An 18,578-nucleotide genomic window follows, 5' to 3' on the forward strand; every position below is an offset into this window, starting at 1 on the left:
CTGACCTCACAAATGTTCTGCATGAATGTGCAAAATATTCCAGACACAGTCCAAAATCTTGTAGAAAGCCTTCTTACAGTGGAAGCTGTCTAGCTGCAAAGGGGGAACAAACTCCATATTAATGCCTATGGATTGAGAATGGGATGTAATAAATAACACTTTTGTCTATACTATCTCTAGTGTACATATAACACACCCTATATCTTCAAGTGGAAGGCTGTCATCTGGTTATACAAATAATTGCAGCATGAAAAAAAGCTCAACTTTTTACTCCAAAGGCAGAGAACACTGCCACCTGCTGGCAGAACTGGTGACTACATCTGGAGACTCCACATCACTGAATATCCCATAATCCCCATATAGGTATTTTATAAAATGTACAAAACACAAACCCACATTCTGTTGCTCATGCTGTCTTGTCTAAACCGGCACTTATAAAACTCGGGCTGGTTTTTCCATGCGGCAATTTAACTAACGTTCCATTGAAAAAACTGCAATGATAAAACGATTCATAAGCCAGTCATGCGTTATCTACTGGACCTACAACGTCAACCATGTATAATCATGTATTCCTAGAGACCTGTTAACTAGCCCACAACCAATATGGCGGTGTGACGCTCTTCCACTCTCAACAAGCTTTATTTCACTGTTAACACAAGTTTCTCCTGACGACTTTTTACGGGGACGTAAGTGGCGGACGTGACGCATGCGCTGTAGGGATTCTTCTAGGTGCTGGCCACACGTGTGTATAAGCTGGTAAGGAAAACGTATTTATCAGCACGGGGCCGCGGCTGTTTCACGGTGAGTATAGGGTGTAATCTCCATGGTAACAGGACGCGATGTGTCTACGTGCCTGTATGTGACAGCTTGTGTGGCATGCACGTGTTCTGCTGTACGTGTGATATAGGCCTGGTGCATATGCCATCGCCTCTAATAAATGAATACTATGACTGCCTGTGATACTCTGGTGTGTGCTAGGGGTTATTTGCCAGCAGTGACTGATCTGCATGGCGGAGGCTCCGTGATGGTTATTTTGCAGTAAGTACCTATGGGCATCTTGCTTATATCTCTGCCATGACTTCTAATGTGGCCTGTCAGGGCATCATTGTGCTCCAGATATTGTTGATGGCTAGAATAGCGCTGCACACTGTGGGGTCATTTATCAAACTGGTGTAAAGTAGAACTGGCTTAGTTTCCCATAGCAGCCAATCAGATTCCAAAGGAGCTGTGAAAAATGAAAGGTATAATCTGATTGGTTGCTGTGGGCAACTAAGCCAGCTCTACTTTACACCAGTTTTGAAAAATCTCCCCCAGTGTTTATACCGGAAGCGCCCAAATAACAAAAAAACATTCACACAGTGTAAACAGTGCTTTAAGCCTTTTAATATTGATGACTTATCCTCAGGATAGGTCATCACTATCAGATCGGTGGGGGTCTGACACCTTGCACCCCCACCGATCAGCTGTATGAGGAGATCGCGCGTGCAGTGTGCCTGTGCTGTCTTCCTGCTCTGCTGCTGCTTGGCCATAGACATAGCAGCATCTTCATACAGCTGATCGGTGGGGGGCTGGGTGTCAGATCCTCACCGATCAGATATTGATCACCTATCCTAAGGATAGTTCATCAGTATTAAAAGCCCATAGAACCCCTTTAAATGGAGTGAAAATGTAGTATTACTTAGCAGCCATTTATATAAGATGTGACACCACTGCGACATCCTTATGCTCTAATAGGCTTTAGGGAACCTGACTGAAAGTACAGAGGGTAAAATCTGCTGCAAAAAGTACATATATTACACAAGGTTTGTGCTGCAGGCTTCACCGTCTCCATTTTAAAGGATGAAATCTGAGGTGCATATCCGCTGTGCAGGGGTACCTGTGCACGTTGCAGATTCCACGTGGAAACACTGCACCATAATACAAATATCATGTTCACTTTACATTTTTTCCGTGCGGTAATTGACCTGCAGTGCAGATTTTGAAAGCGGCAGCTTATCAGTTGTATGTGCGATTTTTATTTTTAAAGGGAACCTGTCACCTCAAAAATGCATCTACACCCGCCAGCATTACCTCAGTAGCCCGCAGCAGGAGATGGGATAGCGCATTACTACAGAGCGCACTGCGCATGCGAGAGACTTGGGGGAATCGGGGCCGCACCGCAGGCTGTCACTCTCAGGCAAAAGAAGACGGTTAGGGGGCGTGGTTACCTTGACTTGAAGCAAGGAGGCCGCTGCCCCTTGATTTGAAGCTGGCCGGCACTATAGCCCTGATGGAGAATAAAACTGCATCCGACAACAGGATGAAACATATGATTATTAACGGGCTGCGGGCTACTACGAGGTACTGCTGGCGGGTGTAGATGCATTTTTGAGGTGACAGGTTCCACGTGTATTTTCTAGTGAACTCGCACCATGTGTCTGTGAGAGCTCCTGACCTACGTAGCACTGACTGGATCATATAGTGATTTATGATGCTATGGGACTGTATTGGATAACACGGACATGATGCTGTCTGTTATCCAATACATTCCAGAACTGTAAGGGTTACATAGCATCATAAATCAATATACTGCTATACGCCCCCAGCAGTGATAGGGAGGTCAGGACAGGAGCTCTCGCAGACGCACGCTGTGAGTTCTACGCATTGAACTTGCGTGTGTTAAACGCGCCTAAGTTGACATGCTGCAGATTTCAAATTTGCACCACAGGTAATTTTAGAGGCCTGATTCACATGTCGGGCCTAGTTCACACTTCAGTGATTCCATCAGTGATTGTGAGTAGCGTTGAGCAAACTTGTGTTTTAAGTTCGGCGTCTAAAGTTCAGGTTCGGGTTATCGAAGAATCACATTATGGACTCCGCTACCAGAGACCAAGTTGTAGTCCGTGGTAGCGGAATCCATAACGCTAATCTTCAATTAACCCGAACTTTAGACGCCGAACTTAAAACACAAGTTCGCTCAACAATAATTGTCATCCAAAACCAGGATTGGAGCCTCCATAGACATAAGGTCTAAGGGAAAGATCTGCACCTGTTCTGTGTTTTGGAGCCGTTCCTGGTTTTCTACCCCTCACTCTGTATGGTATTGTCTAATCTACTGGGTCCTCCATCGTGTAACCATGGCGTCTATTTCTGGTTTTTATAGAGCTTTCATTATGGAAGCAAAAGGCAAAAAGCAGATGAAAACAAAACCGAAGCCTCAGCAGAGATCCCCAAAGAGTGGACAGTTTAAGAAAAAAGGTAAAATCTATGTTTAAAATGTGATTGAGCTGGTTCACAACCATTATGATCCAAACCAGGATGTCAATGGTGTTCTACCCGAAGCTGGTCATTGCACATTAGATCTAAATGTGATACTCGCTGATAATGACATTTCTGGCAGAAAACAGCCGGTCACGAGATGTGGTATGCATGCAAGGCAATGGCTCTTTCCTATCAGCCCACACATCTTTTGCCTCCAGATCCACCGAAACATTCTTATTAGGCCTCATGCACCGTATTTTCGGTCCGTGTCCGATCTGCATTTTTTGTAGATTGCACACGGACCCATTCAATTCTATGGGTCCACAAAAAAAAAAAACAGACAGCACACAGATGTCATCCATGTGGCCAGCCCACAGATTATAGAACCTGTCCTATTCGTGTCCATTTTGTGAATAAGAATGGGCTTTTTGACAGTGGGTCCTTTGAAAATTGTGGGATGCACACGGACCGCACCAGTATTTTGCGGATCTGCAATTTGCAGATTACAAAACGGATGTGGTCGTGTGCAGGAGTCCTAAGTGTGATTTTCACTGGGCACATTTTTCTCTGCCACTATGTGCCGTGGCCACGTAAAAAAATAGAACATGTCCTATTCTTGTCCGCAATTGCGGACAAGAATAGGCAGTTCTATGAGGGGTGCCGGCCAGGTGTATTGCGGATGCGCAATACACTACGGACGTGTGAATGGACCCTTATTCTGACATTTGTCTAATCAAACTTTGCTTGGTTTACCACCTTAACCACCTCCGGACCGCCTAACGCAGATTCGCGTTCCGGAGGTGGCAGCTCTGCGCAGAGTCACGCATATATGCGTCATCTCGCGAGAGCCGTGATTTCCTGTGAACGCGCGTTCACAGGATCGGGAGGTAAGCGAGTGGATCTCCAGCCTGCCAGCGGCGATCGTTCGCTGGCAGGCTGGAGATGTGATTTTTTTTTAACCCCTAACAGGTATATTAGACGCTGTTTTGATAACAGCGTCTAATATACCTGGTTCTCTGGTGGTCCCTTTTGTTTGGATCGACCACCAGAGGACACAGGTAGCTGTGTAAAGTACCACAAAACACCACTACACTACACTACACCCCCCCCCCCTGTCACTTATTAACCCCTGATCACCCCATATAGACTCCCTGATCACCCCCCTGTCATTGATCACCCCCCTGTAAGGCTCCATTCAGACGTCCGTATGATTTTTACGGATCCACGGATACATGGATCGGATCCGCAAAACACATACGGACGTCTGAATGGAGCCTTACAGGGGGGTGATTAATGACAGGGAGGTGATCACCCATATAGATTCCCTGATCACCCCCCTGTAAGGCTCCATTCAGACGTCCGTATGATTTTTACGGATCCACGGATACATGGATCGGATCCGCAAAACACATACGGACGTCTGAATGGAGCCTTACAGGGGGGTGATCAGGGAATCTATATGGGTGATCACCTCCCTGTCATTGATCACCCCCCTGTAAGGCTCCATTCAGACGTCCGTATGTGTTTTGCGGATCTGATCCATGTATCCGTGGATCCGTAAAAATCATACGGATGTCTGAATGGAGCCTTACAAGGGGGTGATCAATGACAGGGGGGTGATCAGGGAGTCTATATGGGTGATCACCCCCCTGTCATTGATCACCCCCCCTGTAAGGCTCCATTCAGACATTTTTTTTGGCCCAAGTTAGCGGAAATTGTTTTTGTTTTTTTTTTTTTTTTTTTCTTACAAAGTCTCATATTCCACTAACTTGTGTCAAAAAATAAAATCTCACATGAACTCACCATACCCCTCACGGAATCCAAATGCGTAAATTTTTTTAGACATTTATATTCCAGACTTCTTCTCACGCTTTAGGGCCCCTAAAATGCCAGGGCAGTATAAATACCCCACATGTGACCCCATTTCGGAAAGAAGACACCCCAAGGGGCCCGAAAGCGTGAGAAGAAGTCTGGGATCCAAATGTCTAAAAATGCCCTCCTAAAAGGAATTTGGGCCGCTTTGCGCATCTAGGCTGCAAAAAAGTGTCACACATGTGGTATCGCCGTACTCAGGAGAAGTTGGGGAATGTGTTTTGGGGTGTCATTTTACATATACCCATGCTGGGTGAGAGAAATATCTTGGTCAAATGCCAACTTTGTATAAAAAAAATGGGAAAAGTTTGTTTTTTGCCAAGATATTTCTCTCACCCAGCATGGGTATATGTAAAATGACACCCCAAAATACATTCCCCAACTTTTCCTGAGTACGGCGATACCAGATGTGTGACACTTTTTTGCAGCCTAGGTGGGCAAAGGGGCCCACATTCCAAAGTGCACCTTTAGGATTTCACAGGTCATTTTTTACACATTTTGATTTCAAACTACTTTGCACACATTAGGTCCCCTAGAATGCCAGGGCAGTATAACTACCCCACAAGTGACCCCATTTTGGAAAGAAGACACCCCAAGGTATTTCGTGATGGGCATAGTGAGTTCATGGAAGTTTTTTTTTTTTGTCACAAGTTAGTGGAATATGAGACTTTGTAAGAAAAAAAAAAAAGAAAAAAAAAATCATCATTTTCCGCTAACTTGTGACAAAAAATAAAAAGTTCTATGAACTCACTATGCCCATCAGCGAATACCTTAGGGTGTCTACTTTCCGAAATGGGGTCATTTGTGGGGTTTTTCTACTGTTTGGGCATTGTAGAACCTCAGGAATCATGACAGGTGCTCAAAAAGTCAGAGCTGCTTCAAAAAGCGGAAATTCACATTTTTGTACCATAGTTTGTAAACGCTATAACTTTTACCCAAACCATTTTTTTTTGACCCAAACATTTTTTTTTTTATCAAAGACATGTAGAACAATAAATTTAGTGAAAAATTTATATATGGATGTCGTTTTTTTTGCAAAATTTTACAACTGAAAGTGAAAAATGTCATTTTTTTGCAAAAAAAAACGTTAAATTTCGATTAATAACAAAAAAAGTAAAAATGTCAGCAGCAATGAAATACCACCAAATGAAAGCTCTATTAGTGAGAAGAAAAGGAGGTAAAATTCATTTGGGTGGTAAGTTGCATGACCGAGCAATAAACGGTGAAAATAGTGTAGTGCAGAAGTGTAAAAAGTGGCCTGGTCATTAAGGGGGTTTCAGCTAGCGGGGTTGAAGTGGTTAAAGAGGACCTTTCACTAGAATAAACTAAGTATACAGACATGTAGAGCGGCGCCCAGGGATCTCCCTGCACTTACTATTATACCTGGGCGCCGCTCCGTTATCGCAGCGCTCAGATCATAGCCTGAGAAGTTCTTTTTTTTTTTGTTTTGTTTTTTTCTCAGGCTTTGAGCTGAGCGCTGCGATTGGCCCCTCAGATGCTGCAATCTAAGCCAATCGCGGCATCTGTGCGGTAAGGCAGCTCGGATGCGGCTCCCTCTGCCTTCTTATAGGAGCCCTTGCAGTGAAATTGCGGGGCTCTGATCGGTTACCCAGGCTGCCATGATAAGCTGCCTGCGGCACAGTTCAGCAGGGAGCGGGTCTGAATCCCATAATCTCTATTAAGGTGAATAGGACAAGGGATCAAATGATCCTAGGTTCTAGCCCCCTAAAGTGGTTAAAAGTTTTTACTATAAAAGTAAGGGTGAGTTCAGATCAGCGTTATGGATTCTGTTCTTGTTTTCCGTTATTACATGGTTATAACAGAAGCCTTTAATAGGCATTCCATTTTAATCCTTCATAATAGAAGTCTATGGGTATATAACGTAACCATTATTTCCCATACAGAAAACAATAACTGAATCCATAACGGTGCTTTGAACTCTAAAAAAAATTCAATATTAAAAGTTTAACTCTCCTCCCTTTCCCAATTTGACATATAAAAATATATTGGCAATAAAAAAAATTAACATATCAGGCATCCAAAAATATCTGAACTATTAAAAATATATTTTTTTAAATCCTGTGACAATGAATGGTGTAACAGAAAAAATGAAAACAATTTTTTAGTCGCCTTAATTCCCCCCTCCCCAAACATACCACAAAAATGGTAACAATAAAAACTACAGTTCGTTATACAAAAAACAAGCCCCCATACAGCACTGCGGATGTAAATCTAAAAACGTTATGGCTGTCAGAAAATTAAGATTTAAAAAAAAAATAAAAAAAAATCTAAGGTTTTTATTTTTTTCAAAGTAGTCAAAAAAAAAAAAATACATACATAATGAGCCGCAGAATAAGGTCGGCGCCTTAATGTCAAAACCCCTAAAAACCTTGGGGAAAGGTGACAAAGCTTTTTATTTTCCTGTTTTCCAATAACAGACATGGTAAATTAAATGGTGCCATTAAAAAATACAACTTATCTCGGAAAAAATAAGCCATCATATGGCTATATGAGCAGAAAATGTAAAAAGTTATGGTTATTGAAACGTGAGGAGTATAACATCATTTTTAATTTTAGCCAAAAGGGGGCTTGTCTGAGATTTGGTGCAATATCGCTTTTACTAATAGGACTTCCTCTGGATCAACTTGCTAGATAACTGGATGGACAGATTTTTTTTTTTTGTTTTTTTTTAGCCTTAGGGCTCATGCACACGAACGTACGGTATTTTCTTTCTGTGTCTGTTCCATTTTTCCATTCATTTCAAGGGGTCCACAAAAAAAAAAAAAAAATTTTGGAAGTTACTCCATGTGAGTTCTGTTTCTGTATGTCCGTCTATCTGTTCTGCAAAAAAATGTCCTATTACTGACAAGGATAGTACTGTTCTATTAGGGGCCAGCTGTTCCGTTTCGCAAAATATGGAATGCACACGGACGTCATCCGTATTTTTTGCGGACTGCAAAATACATACGGTCGTTCCCTGCAATCTGCCCTTGTAAACGTGCCGCCGAACACCCGATGAACGAGCAAAACAATCGTTCATCAGATGATCCCATCGTTTATGCAGGCACCACCGATCATAGTTTCTGGGCAGCAGATGGTGGTGTTTAAACAGCGATCTGCTCCTCAAAAAACATGAATCTGTATAAGGATGAGAGAGGGATCGCAATAGCAATCCCTCGTTCTCATACAGTGAAGAGCGGTTTGTGACCGTGCGCGGTCTCCTTCACTAAACGAGCAGCCGACTGTTGGGAAGGAATGCTTCTTTCCTGACAATCGGCTGCAGAATCGTCCCATCTAAATTAACCTTTACAAACTATTGGGGTCATTTAGCAAACTGGTTTAGAGTAGAACTGGCTTAGTTTCCCATAGCAACCAATCAGATTCCACCTTTCATTTTTGACAGCTCCTTTGGAAAATGATAGGTGGAATCTGATTGGTTGCTATGGGCAACTAAGCCACTTCTACTTTACACCAGTTTGATAAATGACCCCCTATGTCACTATGACTTGAAGGCGATGCTTAGCAACACAGTTCAGGTTTTCCAGTCCAGTTAACCCATATTCCGCCAGAGCCCAGCCATATTTAATGAGCCATAGGGGAAACTGTGTTTGTAGAGAAAGCAATGTCATACTGTATGTAAGGTTTATCTAACAAAACTCTGTTTTGCCAGGTGACTTTTTATTTTATAAAATAATAAGCTATTTTTTGAGCTCCTAGCTGTGGATATTCATTTAATGTGCTGCCCCAGCCTAGACACATGCCTAAATGAAAAGCTGCACCCTTACCTGTTAGATTTATTACTGCTGTGAAGTAAATCTGTTTGCTTTCTCTCTCATTAGCACTTGGTTCCCAAAGCCATGGAAAAAACCCAGAACAGAGTCCAAAGGGGAATCGTAAGCCTCTAAAGTTTGAAAAGGGAAAGAAGAAGCCCGACCATGCAGGAGGCAAAGCGGCTGTGAAACAGTTTGCGCCAAAAAACAGAAAACAAGGCGATGGCTTCACAAAGAAGAGGAAGCCCCAAGAAGAGGGTGAAGAAAGCGGTGCGTTACTCAAACCGGGCCTCAGTTATTTAGTTAAAGGGGTTGGCCACCCTAAGTATCAACAATCCAAAGTGCCCCAGACAATAGCCAAAACTATGTGACATGTACCGGCTATATGTCATTTTTCTAACCTGTTCACTATGACATGGCTCCCTGGAGGAGCTGTAAAGTGAAAGTAAAAATCCCAGCATGCATTGCAGCAAGCAGAGGAGCAGTCACATGACATCCATAGAGACAAGAGCCCCTCAGATAATATCAATAACTTAGTCATCAGTGAATAACTGCTGTACAGACATAACAATAGGAAATGCGCCCCAGCAGCACACAGGAATATGATGCTAATGTATCATACATATGTTACTGGGGGGGAGGGAGGGGGCCCTGTTCATAAACTTGCTGTAGGGCCCAGTCATTTCTAGTTGCACCATTGGATTTAAGCAATGAATAGAGGGGGAGATTTATCATTTCCATTGTTTCTGAAATGTAGCGTTAAAACGTTGCAAACTATGTATTTGCGACTTTTTAACTGTGCCTTTTTTTTTTAACCACTTCAGCCCCGCTAGGTGAAACCCCCTTCATGACCAGAGCACTTTTTACACTTCGGCACTACACTCCTTTCACCGTTTATCGCTCGGTCATGCAACTTACCACCCAAATGAATTTTACCTCCTTTTCTTCTCACTAATGGAGCTTTCATTTGGTGGTATTTTATTGCTGCTGACATTTTTACTTTTTTTGTTATTAATCAAAATGTAACGATTTTTTTGCAAAAAAATGACATTTTTCACTTTCAGCTGTAAAATTTTGCAAAAAAAACGACATCCATATATAAATTTTTCGCTAAATTTATAGTTCTACATGTCTTTGATAAAAAAAAAATGTTTGGGCAAAAAAAAAATGGTTTGGGTAAAAGTTATAGCATTTACAAACTATGGTACAAAAATGTGAATTTCCGCTTTTTGAAACAGCTCTGACTTTCTGAGCACCTGTCATGATTCCTGAGGTTCTACAATGCCCAGACAGTAGAAAAACCCCACAAATGACCCCATTTCGGAAAGTAGACACCCTAAGGTATTCGCTGATGGGCATAGTGAGTTCATAGAACTTTTTATTTTTTGTCACAAGTTAGCGGAAAATGATGATGATGATTTTTTTTTATTTTTTTTTCTTACAAAGTCTCATATTCCGCTAACTTGTGACAAAAAAATTCTAGGAACTCACCATGCCCCTCACAGAATACCTTGGGGTGTCTTCTTTCCAAAATGGGGTCACTTGTGGGGTAGTTATACTGCCCTGGCAATTTAGGGGCCCTAATGTGTGAGAAGAACTTTGCAATCAAAATGTGTAAAAAATGACCGGTGAAATCCGAAAGGTGCACTTTGGAATATGTGCCCCTTTGCCCACCTTGGCATCAAAAAAGTGTCACACATCTGGTATCACCGTACTCAGGAGAAGTTGGGGAATGTGTTTTGGGGTGTCATTTTACATATACCCATGCTGGGTGAGAGAAATATCTTGGCAAAAGACAACTTTTCCCATTTTTTTATACAAAGTTGGCATTTGACCAAGATATTTATCTCACCCAGCATGGGTATATGTAAAATGACACCCCAAAACACATTCCCCAACTTCTCCTGAGTACGGCGATACCAGATGTGTGACACTTTTTTGCAGCCTAGATGCGCAAAGGTGCCCACATTCCTTTTAGGAGGGCATTTTTAGACATTTGGATCCCAGACTTCTTCTCACGCTTTAGGGCCCCTAAAAAGCCAGGGCAGTATAAATACCCCACATGTGACCCCACTTTGGAAAGAAGACACCCCAAGGTATCCAATGAGGGGCCTGGCAAGTTCATAGAATTTTTTTTTTTTCGCATAAGTTAGCGGAAATTGATTTTTTTTTGTTTTTTCTCAAAGTCGCACTTTCCGCTAACTTAGGACAAAAATTTAAATCTTTCATGGACTCAATATGCCCCTCAGCAAATACCTTGGGGTGTCTTCTTTCCAAAATGGGGTCAGTTGTGGGGTGTTTGTACTGCCCTGGCATTTGAGGGTCTCCGCAATCATTACATGTATGGCCAGCATTAGGAGTTTCTGCTATTCTCCTTATATTGAGCATACAGGTAATGAGATTTTTTTTTCCGTTCAGCCTCTGGGCTGAAAGAAAAAAATGAACGGCACAGATTTCTTCATTCGCATCGATCAATGTGGATGAAAAAATCTCTGCCAAAAAAAAAAATGGAGGGGAAAGGCGTCTGCCAGGACATAGGAGCTCCGCCCTACATCCATACCCACTTAGCTCGTATGCCCTGGCAAACCAGATTTCTCCATTCGCATCAATCGATGTGGATGAATAAATCATTGCCGGGATTTTTATTTTTATTTTTTTTTATATATATACAAAGTGTTTGCCAAAGCATAGGAACGCCGCCTCCTCCTCAGCTCGTATGCCTCGGCAAACGTATCTGTCACTGCAGAGGAGAAAATCCCGTCTTGCAGCGCCGCATACACCGACTTGCGTGTAATCTGACAGCAGCGCAATGCTTCTGTCAGAATGCACATCGGTGCTGCAGCTGGTCGATCGGTTGGTCCACCTGGAAGGTAAAAAGACAAAAAAAAAAGAAAAAACCAGGCCACAACGCAATAATTTTATTAACTTTGGAACAGAACATGTAACTTTAACTTTTTGAACTAAACATTAACCTGTTTGCTTACCTGTTTTTTTTTTTTTTTTTTTTACCTTTATAGAACAAACCTCTCCTTCCCCATGGGTCAATGTGCAAAGCGCAAATCGCCCAAAGATGTGGCGAAGTGCGTTATGCACTTTGTCCCATGTGAAAGGAGACGTTTGCAGCAGCTGTGAGTGAATGGGCCCTAATAGCCCTGTGTGCCTATCCTGGTGAGATGATCCCTATGCTAATAGTGTACCTGTGAGTGGTACTTCCGGAAACACTCTCCAAAGCATAGGGCAGGGTGGTCCGGACAGTCAGGACAGAAATAGCGGGTGTCACGCCTTATTCCACTCCTGCTACAGACACGACATTTTTTTCGGGGTGGCGGTCGGTTTGAGGTACCAGCAACGACACTGGGGAAGTGTCGCTCGTGTAGACTGCTAACTACACTGGTGGATGGGGCCACGGAACCTCCTGGATACAGGAGGTTCGCGATGATCTCTTCCTGGAATTTGAGGAAGGATCCAGTTCTCCCAGCCTTACTGTAGAGAACAAAACTATTGTACAGAGCCAATTGAATTAAATATACAGACACCTTCTTATACCAGCGTCTGGTGCGTCGGGAAACTAAATACGGAGCCAACATCTGGTCATTGAAGTCGACCCCTCCCATGTGGAGGTTATAGTCGTGGACTGAGAGGGGCTTTTCAATGACACGGGTTGCTCGCTCAATTTGGATTGTCGTGTCTGCGTGAATGGAGGAGAGCATGTAAACGTCACGCTTGTCTCTCCATTTCACCGCGAGCAGTTCTTCGTTACACAGTGCGGCCCTCTGCCCCCTTGCAAGACGGGTGGTAACGAGCCGTTGGGGGAAGCCCGCGCGACTAGTTCGCGCGGTACCACAGGCGCCAATCCGTTCTAGAAACAAATGCCTAAAGAGGGCCACACTTGTGTAAAAATTGTCCACATAAAGATGGTACCCCTTGCCGAATAAGGGTGACACCAAGTCCCAAACTGTCTTCCCACTGCTCCCCAGGTAGTCAGGGCAACCGACCGGCTCCAGGGTCTGATCTTTTCCCTCATAGACCCGAAATTTGTGGGTATAGCCTGTGGCCCTTTCACAGAGCTTATACAATTTGACCCCATACCGGGCGCGCTTGCTTGGGATGTATTGTTTGAAGCCAAGGCGCCCGGTAAAATGTATTAGGGACTCGTCTATGCAGATGTTTTGCTCTGGGGTATAAATATCTGCAAATTTCAGGTTGAAATGGTCTATGAGGGGCCGAATTTTGTGGAGCCGGTCAAAAGCAGGGTGGCCTCTGGGACGGGAGGTGCTGTTATCACTAAAGTGCAGGAAACGCAGGATGGTCTCAAATCGTGTCCTGGACATAGCAGCAGAGAACATGGGCATGTGATGAATTGGGTTCGTGGACCAATATGACCGCAATTCATGCTTTTTTGTCAGGCCCATGTTGAGGAGGAGGCCCAGAAAAGTTTTAAGTTCGGAAACTTGGACTGGTTTCCACCGGAAAGACTGGGCATAAGAGCTTCCCGGGTTAGCGGTTATAAATTGTGTGGCATATCTGTTTGTTTCGGCCACAACTAAGTCTAAAAGCTCCGCAGTCAAGAACAGCTCAAAAAATCCCAGGGCCGAACCGATCTGAGCTGTCTCAACCCGAACTCCAGACTGGGCAGTGAAAGGGAAAACTACGGGTGCGGCGGAAGTTGGGGACTGCCAATCAGGGTTTGCCAGCACCTCTGGGATTCTAGGGGCACGTCTTTGCGGTGGCTGCGACGGGGTCACTACTGCACGTGCCACCGTACCAGCTTCAACTGCCCTTCTGGTGCTCGCTACTTCACCAGGTTGTACGGCAGTGCTGGTACTAGGTCCAGGAAGGGCTGGGCTGCTGGTGTATGCCTCACCACGTAATCCGACAGCACCAGCCCCACTCTGCTGCTCTTGAAGCGGATCCTGCGCAACCTGCGGTCTAGCGACACGGGGCCGGGTACGCCTGCTGCTATCAGGGACCTCAACCTCCTCGTCCGAACTTTGGGTCAGAGAGCCACTGCTTTCTACAGGTTCGTATTCTGACCCGCTGGATTCATCAGATGAGGGTTCCCACTCCTCATCCGACTGGGTCAGAAGCCTGTAGGCCTCTTCAGAAGAATACCCCCTGTTAGACATGTGGGCAACTAAATTTCGGGGTATTCCCTGAGACTACCCAAGAAAAAAAAAGCAAGCCTGTCTTACAAAGGGGAGCCTAGCGAAGTACCGGAGGCCGCTGCGGTTGATAAAAAATATCAAAACTGATTTTTTTTATCGCCGCAGTGCGTGTAAAGTGAATGTGCAGTGATCAAAAAAAAAAATTTTTTGTCACTGCGGTGGGGCGGGCGTGGGCGAACGCACGTGTGGGCGACCGATCATGCCTGATCGGGCAAACACTGCGTTTTGGGTGGAGGGCGAACTAAAGTGACACTAGTACTATTATAGATCTGACCGTGATCAGTTTTGATCACTTTCAGATACTATAAAAGTACAAATGCTGATTAGCGATACGCTAATCAGCGAATAACGGACTGCGGTGCGGTGGGCTGGGCGCTAACTGATCGCTAACTACCTAACCAAGGGACCTAAACTATACCTAAGTTTGCACTGATCACTTTTTTTCCTTTTCACTAGTGATTGACAGGGGCAAGAAGGGGTGATCAAAGGGTTAATTGGGTGCTGGGAGGTGATCTGGGGGCTAAGTGTAGTGGGGTACTCACAGTAATGATGTGCTCCTCTCCTGGAACCAACCGACCAAAAGAAGGAGCAGAGGAGCACAGCAGCCATATAACCCATCATATTTACTAATATGATGGGTTATCTGGCTGCTGATTCGTTTTTTTGAAAATCATCAACCTGCCAGCCAATGATCGTGGCCGGCAGGTTGATGACGAACTTGTTCTTTGAATTTTGCCGGCCCGCGATGCGCATGCGCGGGCCGGCATACTCGGAAATCTCGCGTCTCGCGAGAGGACGCACCGGCGCGTCCACCCAGAACAGCACGACCGCCGCGAAGACGCAATCCTGCGTACGGCGGTCGTGAGGAGGTTAAGAGGGGGGGGGGGGGCGTGACAACAGGGCAGGGAGGGGGAGTGACCAGTCTCCCCAACAAATTTATGTTCCTTTTCGCCTGTTTTCTGACTCAAATGAAGCCAGAAATCCACGGTAGCTCTGAGCTGTCATAGATTTCTGTTTAGGTGCATGGACTGCCGTAGGAGGGGGGCTGTTGAGCAGGGGGACAAGAGCTCTGATGAATACGCTAACCCACGAGTGCCCCATTCACATTTACTGATGCCCAGCACACTGCGTTTTTTGTCCAGCTGCCTCTCTGCATGTTTGCCATGCTGTGGCCGCATCTCCGACCTGTCCCCATTAAAGTGAATGGGGCCAGAGTGGACTTTCAGCGGCACTTGTGGGCTACCGTTAGCAGAGATCACTGTATGCAGTGTACAGGGGGTCACGGATCTCTATATGCAGTGGTGGGGGTCACATATCACCATAGACAGAGTGCAGGAAGGAGAGGGAATGCAGTTATAGATGGTGAGGCAGTGACTGCTGCTTATATCACTGACCTCTGCCATACTGACAGCTCACAAGAGGTTAAAGCCCCTGAGCTGTTGGTCTGGCTGTAATATCATGTCTGTGATAAGAACACAGTGCAGAGGAGCTATAAACAGGACAGACACTGGGATTGCTAACAGTTTGTGGTCCACAGCGCTTCCCTGGCACTGCTACATCCTCACATACAGCAGGATCCTATCAGTACAGAGGGGGCAGAGCCTGCAGACAGATCAGCCATCACAGCTTCCCCTCAGTCTCCCTTCCTACTGCAAAAGTTTCTTTATTTTAGCTTTTAACAAGTGCCCCTGCCAGCCCTGCACAGCCAGGAGTGCCAGTCACAGAAGGGAAGCACCTCTGATACAAGCAGGGTGCTTTAGGACCCAGACAGCAGCACACTCCTTCAGGCATGGACAAGTTTGGGTGGATTAAGAGCGGGACAGGAGGGGGCGGGTTGAGAGCGGGACAGGAGGGGGCGCGGCTGCCAATAGCAGAAAAACCAGGCAGATCTGCTTAAGAAGATATATTAGTAAGGGTCCATTCACACATCCGTAGGTGTTTTGCGATCCGCAAAACACGGACATCGGCAGTGTGCGTTCTGCATTTCGCGGACCGCACATCGCCGGCATTATAATAGAAAATGCCTTTTCTTGTCCGCAGTTGCAGAATAGGACATGTTCTATTTTTTTCGGGAAAGCAAGTGCGGATGTGGACAGCACATAGTGCCTGCCCCATTGAAAATGAATGGGTCAGGATCCGTTCCGCAACATTGTGGACGTGTGAATGGACCCCATGCTGGGGGTTTCTAATTTGCTACATGACAGTCCACCTGTAGACGTGTATTGTACGTTCACCAGATAGCATAGGGTTAAATCCATATGTAACCCATATTTTGCTGAAAAATGTCTACATTTGTGTGCTTAGCCTGTGTGCTCCTTTGCTGAAATGTACCTGTTCACTGAAGGATTTCTCCTCTTCATGTGTAGCTCTTCCCTTGGTTCCTACCTCATTCCTTCAAGAGCATCTGTCACTATGATCATCCCTGTAAAACTAAGCCTCCTGGCTGGTAGTGATGATCATGGTGAATTAAATGAGCCCTCTTTATTGGCTGCAAACTGATATACCTTTTGGGGTGACAGTCATACTTTTTATGCAAATAAGGTGCTCGGAGCACCTCTTCACCTGCTCTTCTCTCCCGTCACCACCCCCTTCATGCCCTGATTGACGGGGCCAGTCATCCTCGCTGTTTGGGATTATCTGGCTCTGAAATCTTGTGCGTGCACATGCGCAGTGCAGATCAATGTGGGATGCTTTTTATGGTGTTTTTTAAACTGTTTCTTATTATACCATGGCTTGTTTTTCAAAGCGGTCTACAGAGGAAGTGACATCAGAGGAGGGTATATACTTTCCTGTAGAAAAATTCATGGCTTGCAAAAATGCAAGCCGTGAATTTGCGTTAAAGTTTTCCGGTATTGAGTTCCGTCACAGGGGCTCAATACCAGAAAGAAACGCTTCAGTTTTATCCTAAAGCATTCTGAATGTAGAGCAATCCGTTCAGTATGCATCAGGATATCTTCAGTTCAGTCACGCTTACGGTATTTGGCTGGAGAAAATACCGCAGCTTTCTGCGGTATTTTCAACTGCCAAAATTCTGGAACACTTGCCGGCATTAATTTCCATTGAAATGTATTAATGCCGGATACGATACCAAGTGTTCCGGAAACAATTGTTATCCGTTTGCATACGGATTTCCGGATCCGGTAGGCAGTTCCGGCAACGGAACTGCCTGCCGGAATCCAACAACGCAAGTGTGAAAGTACCTTAACACGGGCTGTTTAATTATTGGATTTTGTTTTTACACAAAAAAAAATTAAAATGGGGAAGACGCATGCTCTTTTTGAAGGGGAAGCGTTATGGACTGGAGGTTTAGAAGACGCTGAACATTTCATTAAAATGCTGTCTCTGGTTACAGGCGTTGAAGCCAAGAAACCAAAGTGGGATGACTTCAAAAAGAAGAAAAAGGAGTTAAAACAGACCAGACAGAGTAATGAGAAGAGTAATTATGACGTCATGTCAAGGTCCAAGCACATTTGGGAGAACATCAGAAGGTATGCAGTTTCACATTCTGGAACCTTTTAGGATGTACAATAGATGTATAAGTCAAGAGATAAGGACTTCTTTAAAGGGAACCGCTTCCTGTGGGGGTTCTGCTGCCTTTATCTGCACATGCACCTGACTCATCCATTTACCATTCGGCGCCTGTGCAGCATGGAAGGTTACCAGGAGCTGCCAGAGGAAGTGGTCACCACCTTCTTGCAGCCCATGGGTGCAGATGATGACAGGTTAGTATGTTTACATGACTGAATACCATTAGGACAGCTGGTGTACAATGTGCATAGTCTTGTATGGAGCCTACATGACTGTATAGGACATTTTGTTAAATTACTTTGGAAATTGGCCAACCCCTTTAAAGAGGACCTTTCACGGGATCTGACACTACAGTTAGAGATGAGAGAGTGTTAGTTGACTTCGGATGGTACATCCGAAGTCCATTCGCTTAAAAATGTGTTCCAATACGGTACGGAGATCCTTCTCCGTACAGTATTAGAATGTATGGCGCTCCGATGAGCCGAAGATATTTCGTTGTGAAGTCGTGCGAGACTTCGTATAATGACTTCAGGAATTAATTATTGCTGTAACAAACTTTGTAAACAAACTCTTGTTCTGTTCCGTGTGGTACTTTGGAACCGAATCGAAATTCGGTTACAAGGTTTTTTACAGTAATAATTCCCCAAGTTATTATACGAAGGCTCGCTAGACTTTGCGAAGAAATAACTTGGGCTCATCGGAGCCAATACATTCCAATACTGTACGGAGAAGGATCTCCGTACCGTATTGGAACAAATTTTTAAGCGAATCGACTTCGCATGTACCATCCAAAGTCGACTCGCTCATCCCTAATTACAGTGTCAATACCTGGCACTGTAGGGCATGTTTACTAGATGTCATGTCACTACTTTATATTTTCTGATCCGTTGCACTGCTGTGCCCCAGTTCTCTTTTGCCGCCCTGTATACTAATCAGTAGCATCGGTACAGGGAGGAGGAGACGGCCACGATTCTCAATAGGCGTCTGCTTCGTAGCTGTAAGG

The 18,578-nt window shown here is 44.7% G+C and overlaps 1 protein-coding gene across 1 annotated transcript in view; it reads left to right on the forward strand.

Moving 5' to 3' along the window:
- The first annotated feature begins 681 nt into the window (after positions 1–681).
- LOC122932591 (pumilio homolog 3-like) overlaps positions 682–18,578 on the forward strand; it is an 86,947-nt gene continuing 69,050 nt past the window's right edge. The window contains exons 1-4 of the mRNA XM_044287095.1: positions 682–801; positions 3,143–3,237; positions 8,952–9,152; positions 17,400–17,535. Of these exons, the coding sequence (XP_044143030.1) occupies positions 3,153–3,237; positions 8,952–9,152; positions 17,400–17,535 (422 nt within the window). The 5' untranslated portion in view covers positions 682–801; positions 3,143–3,152. The remainder of the gene's footprint in view (positions 802–3,142; positions 3,238–8,951; positions 9,153–17,399; positions 17,536–18,578) is intronic.

Source organism: Bufo gargarizans, chromosome 1 (assembly GCF_014858855.1).
Source record: "Bufo gargarizans isolate SCDJY-AF-19 chromosome 1, ASM1485885v1, whole genome shotgun sequence".
In the NCBI taxonomy this organism is placed as follows: domain Eukaryota; kingdom Metazoa; phylum Chordata; class Amphibia; order Anura; family Bufonidae; genus Bufo; species Bufo gargarizans.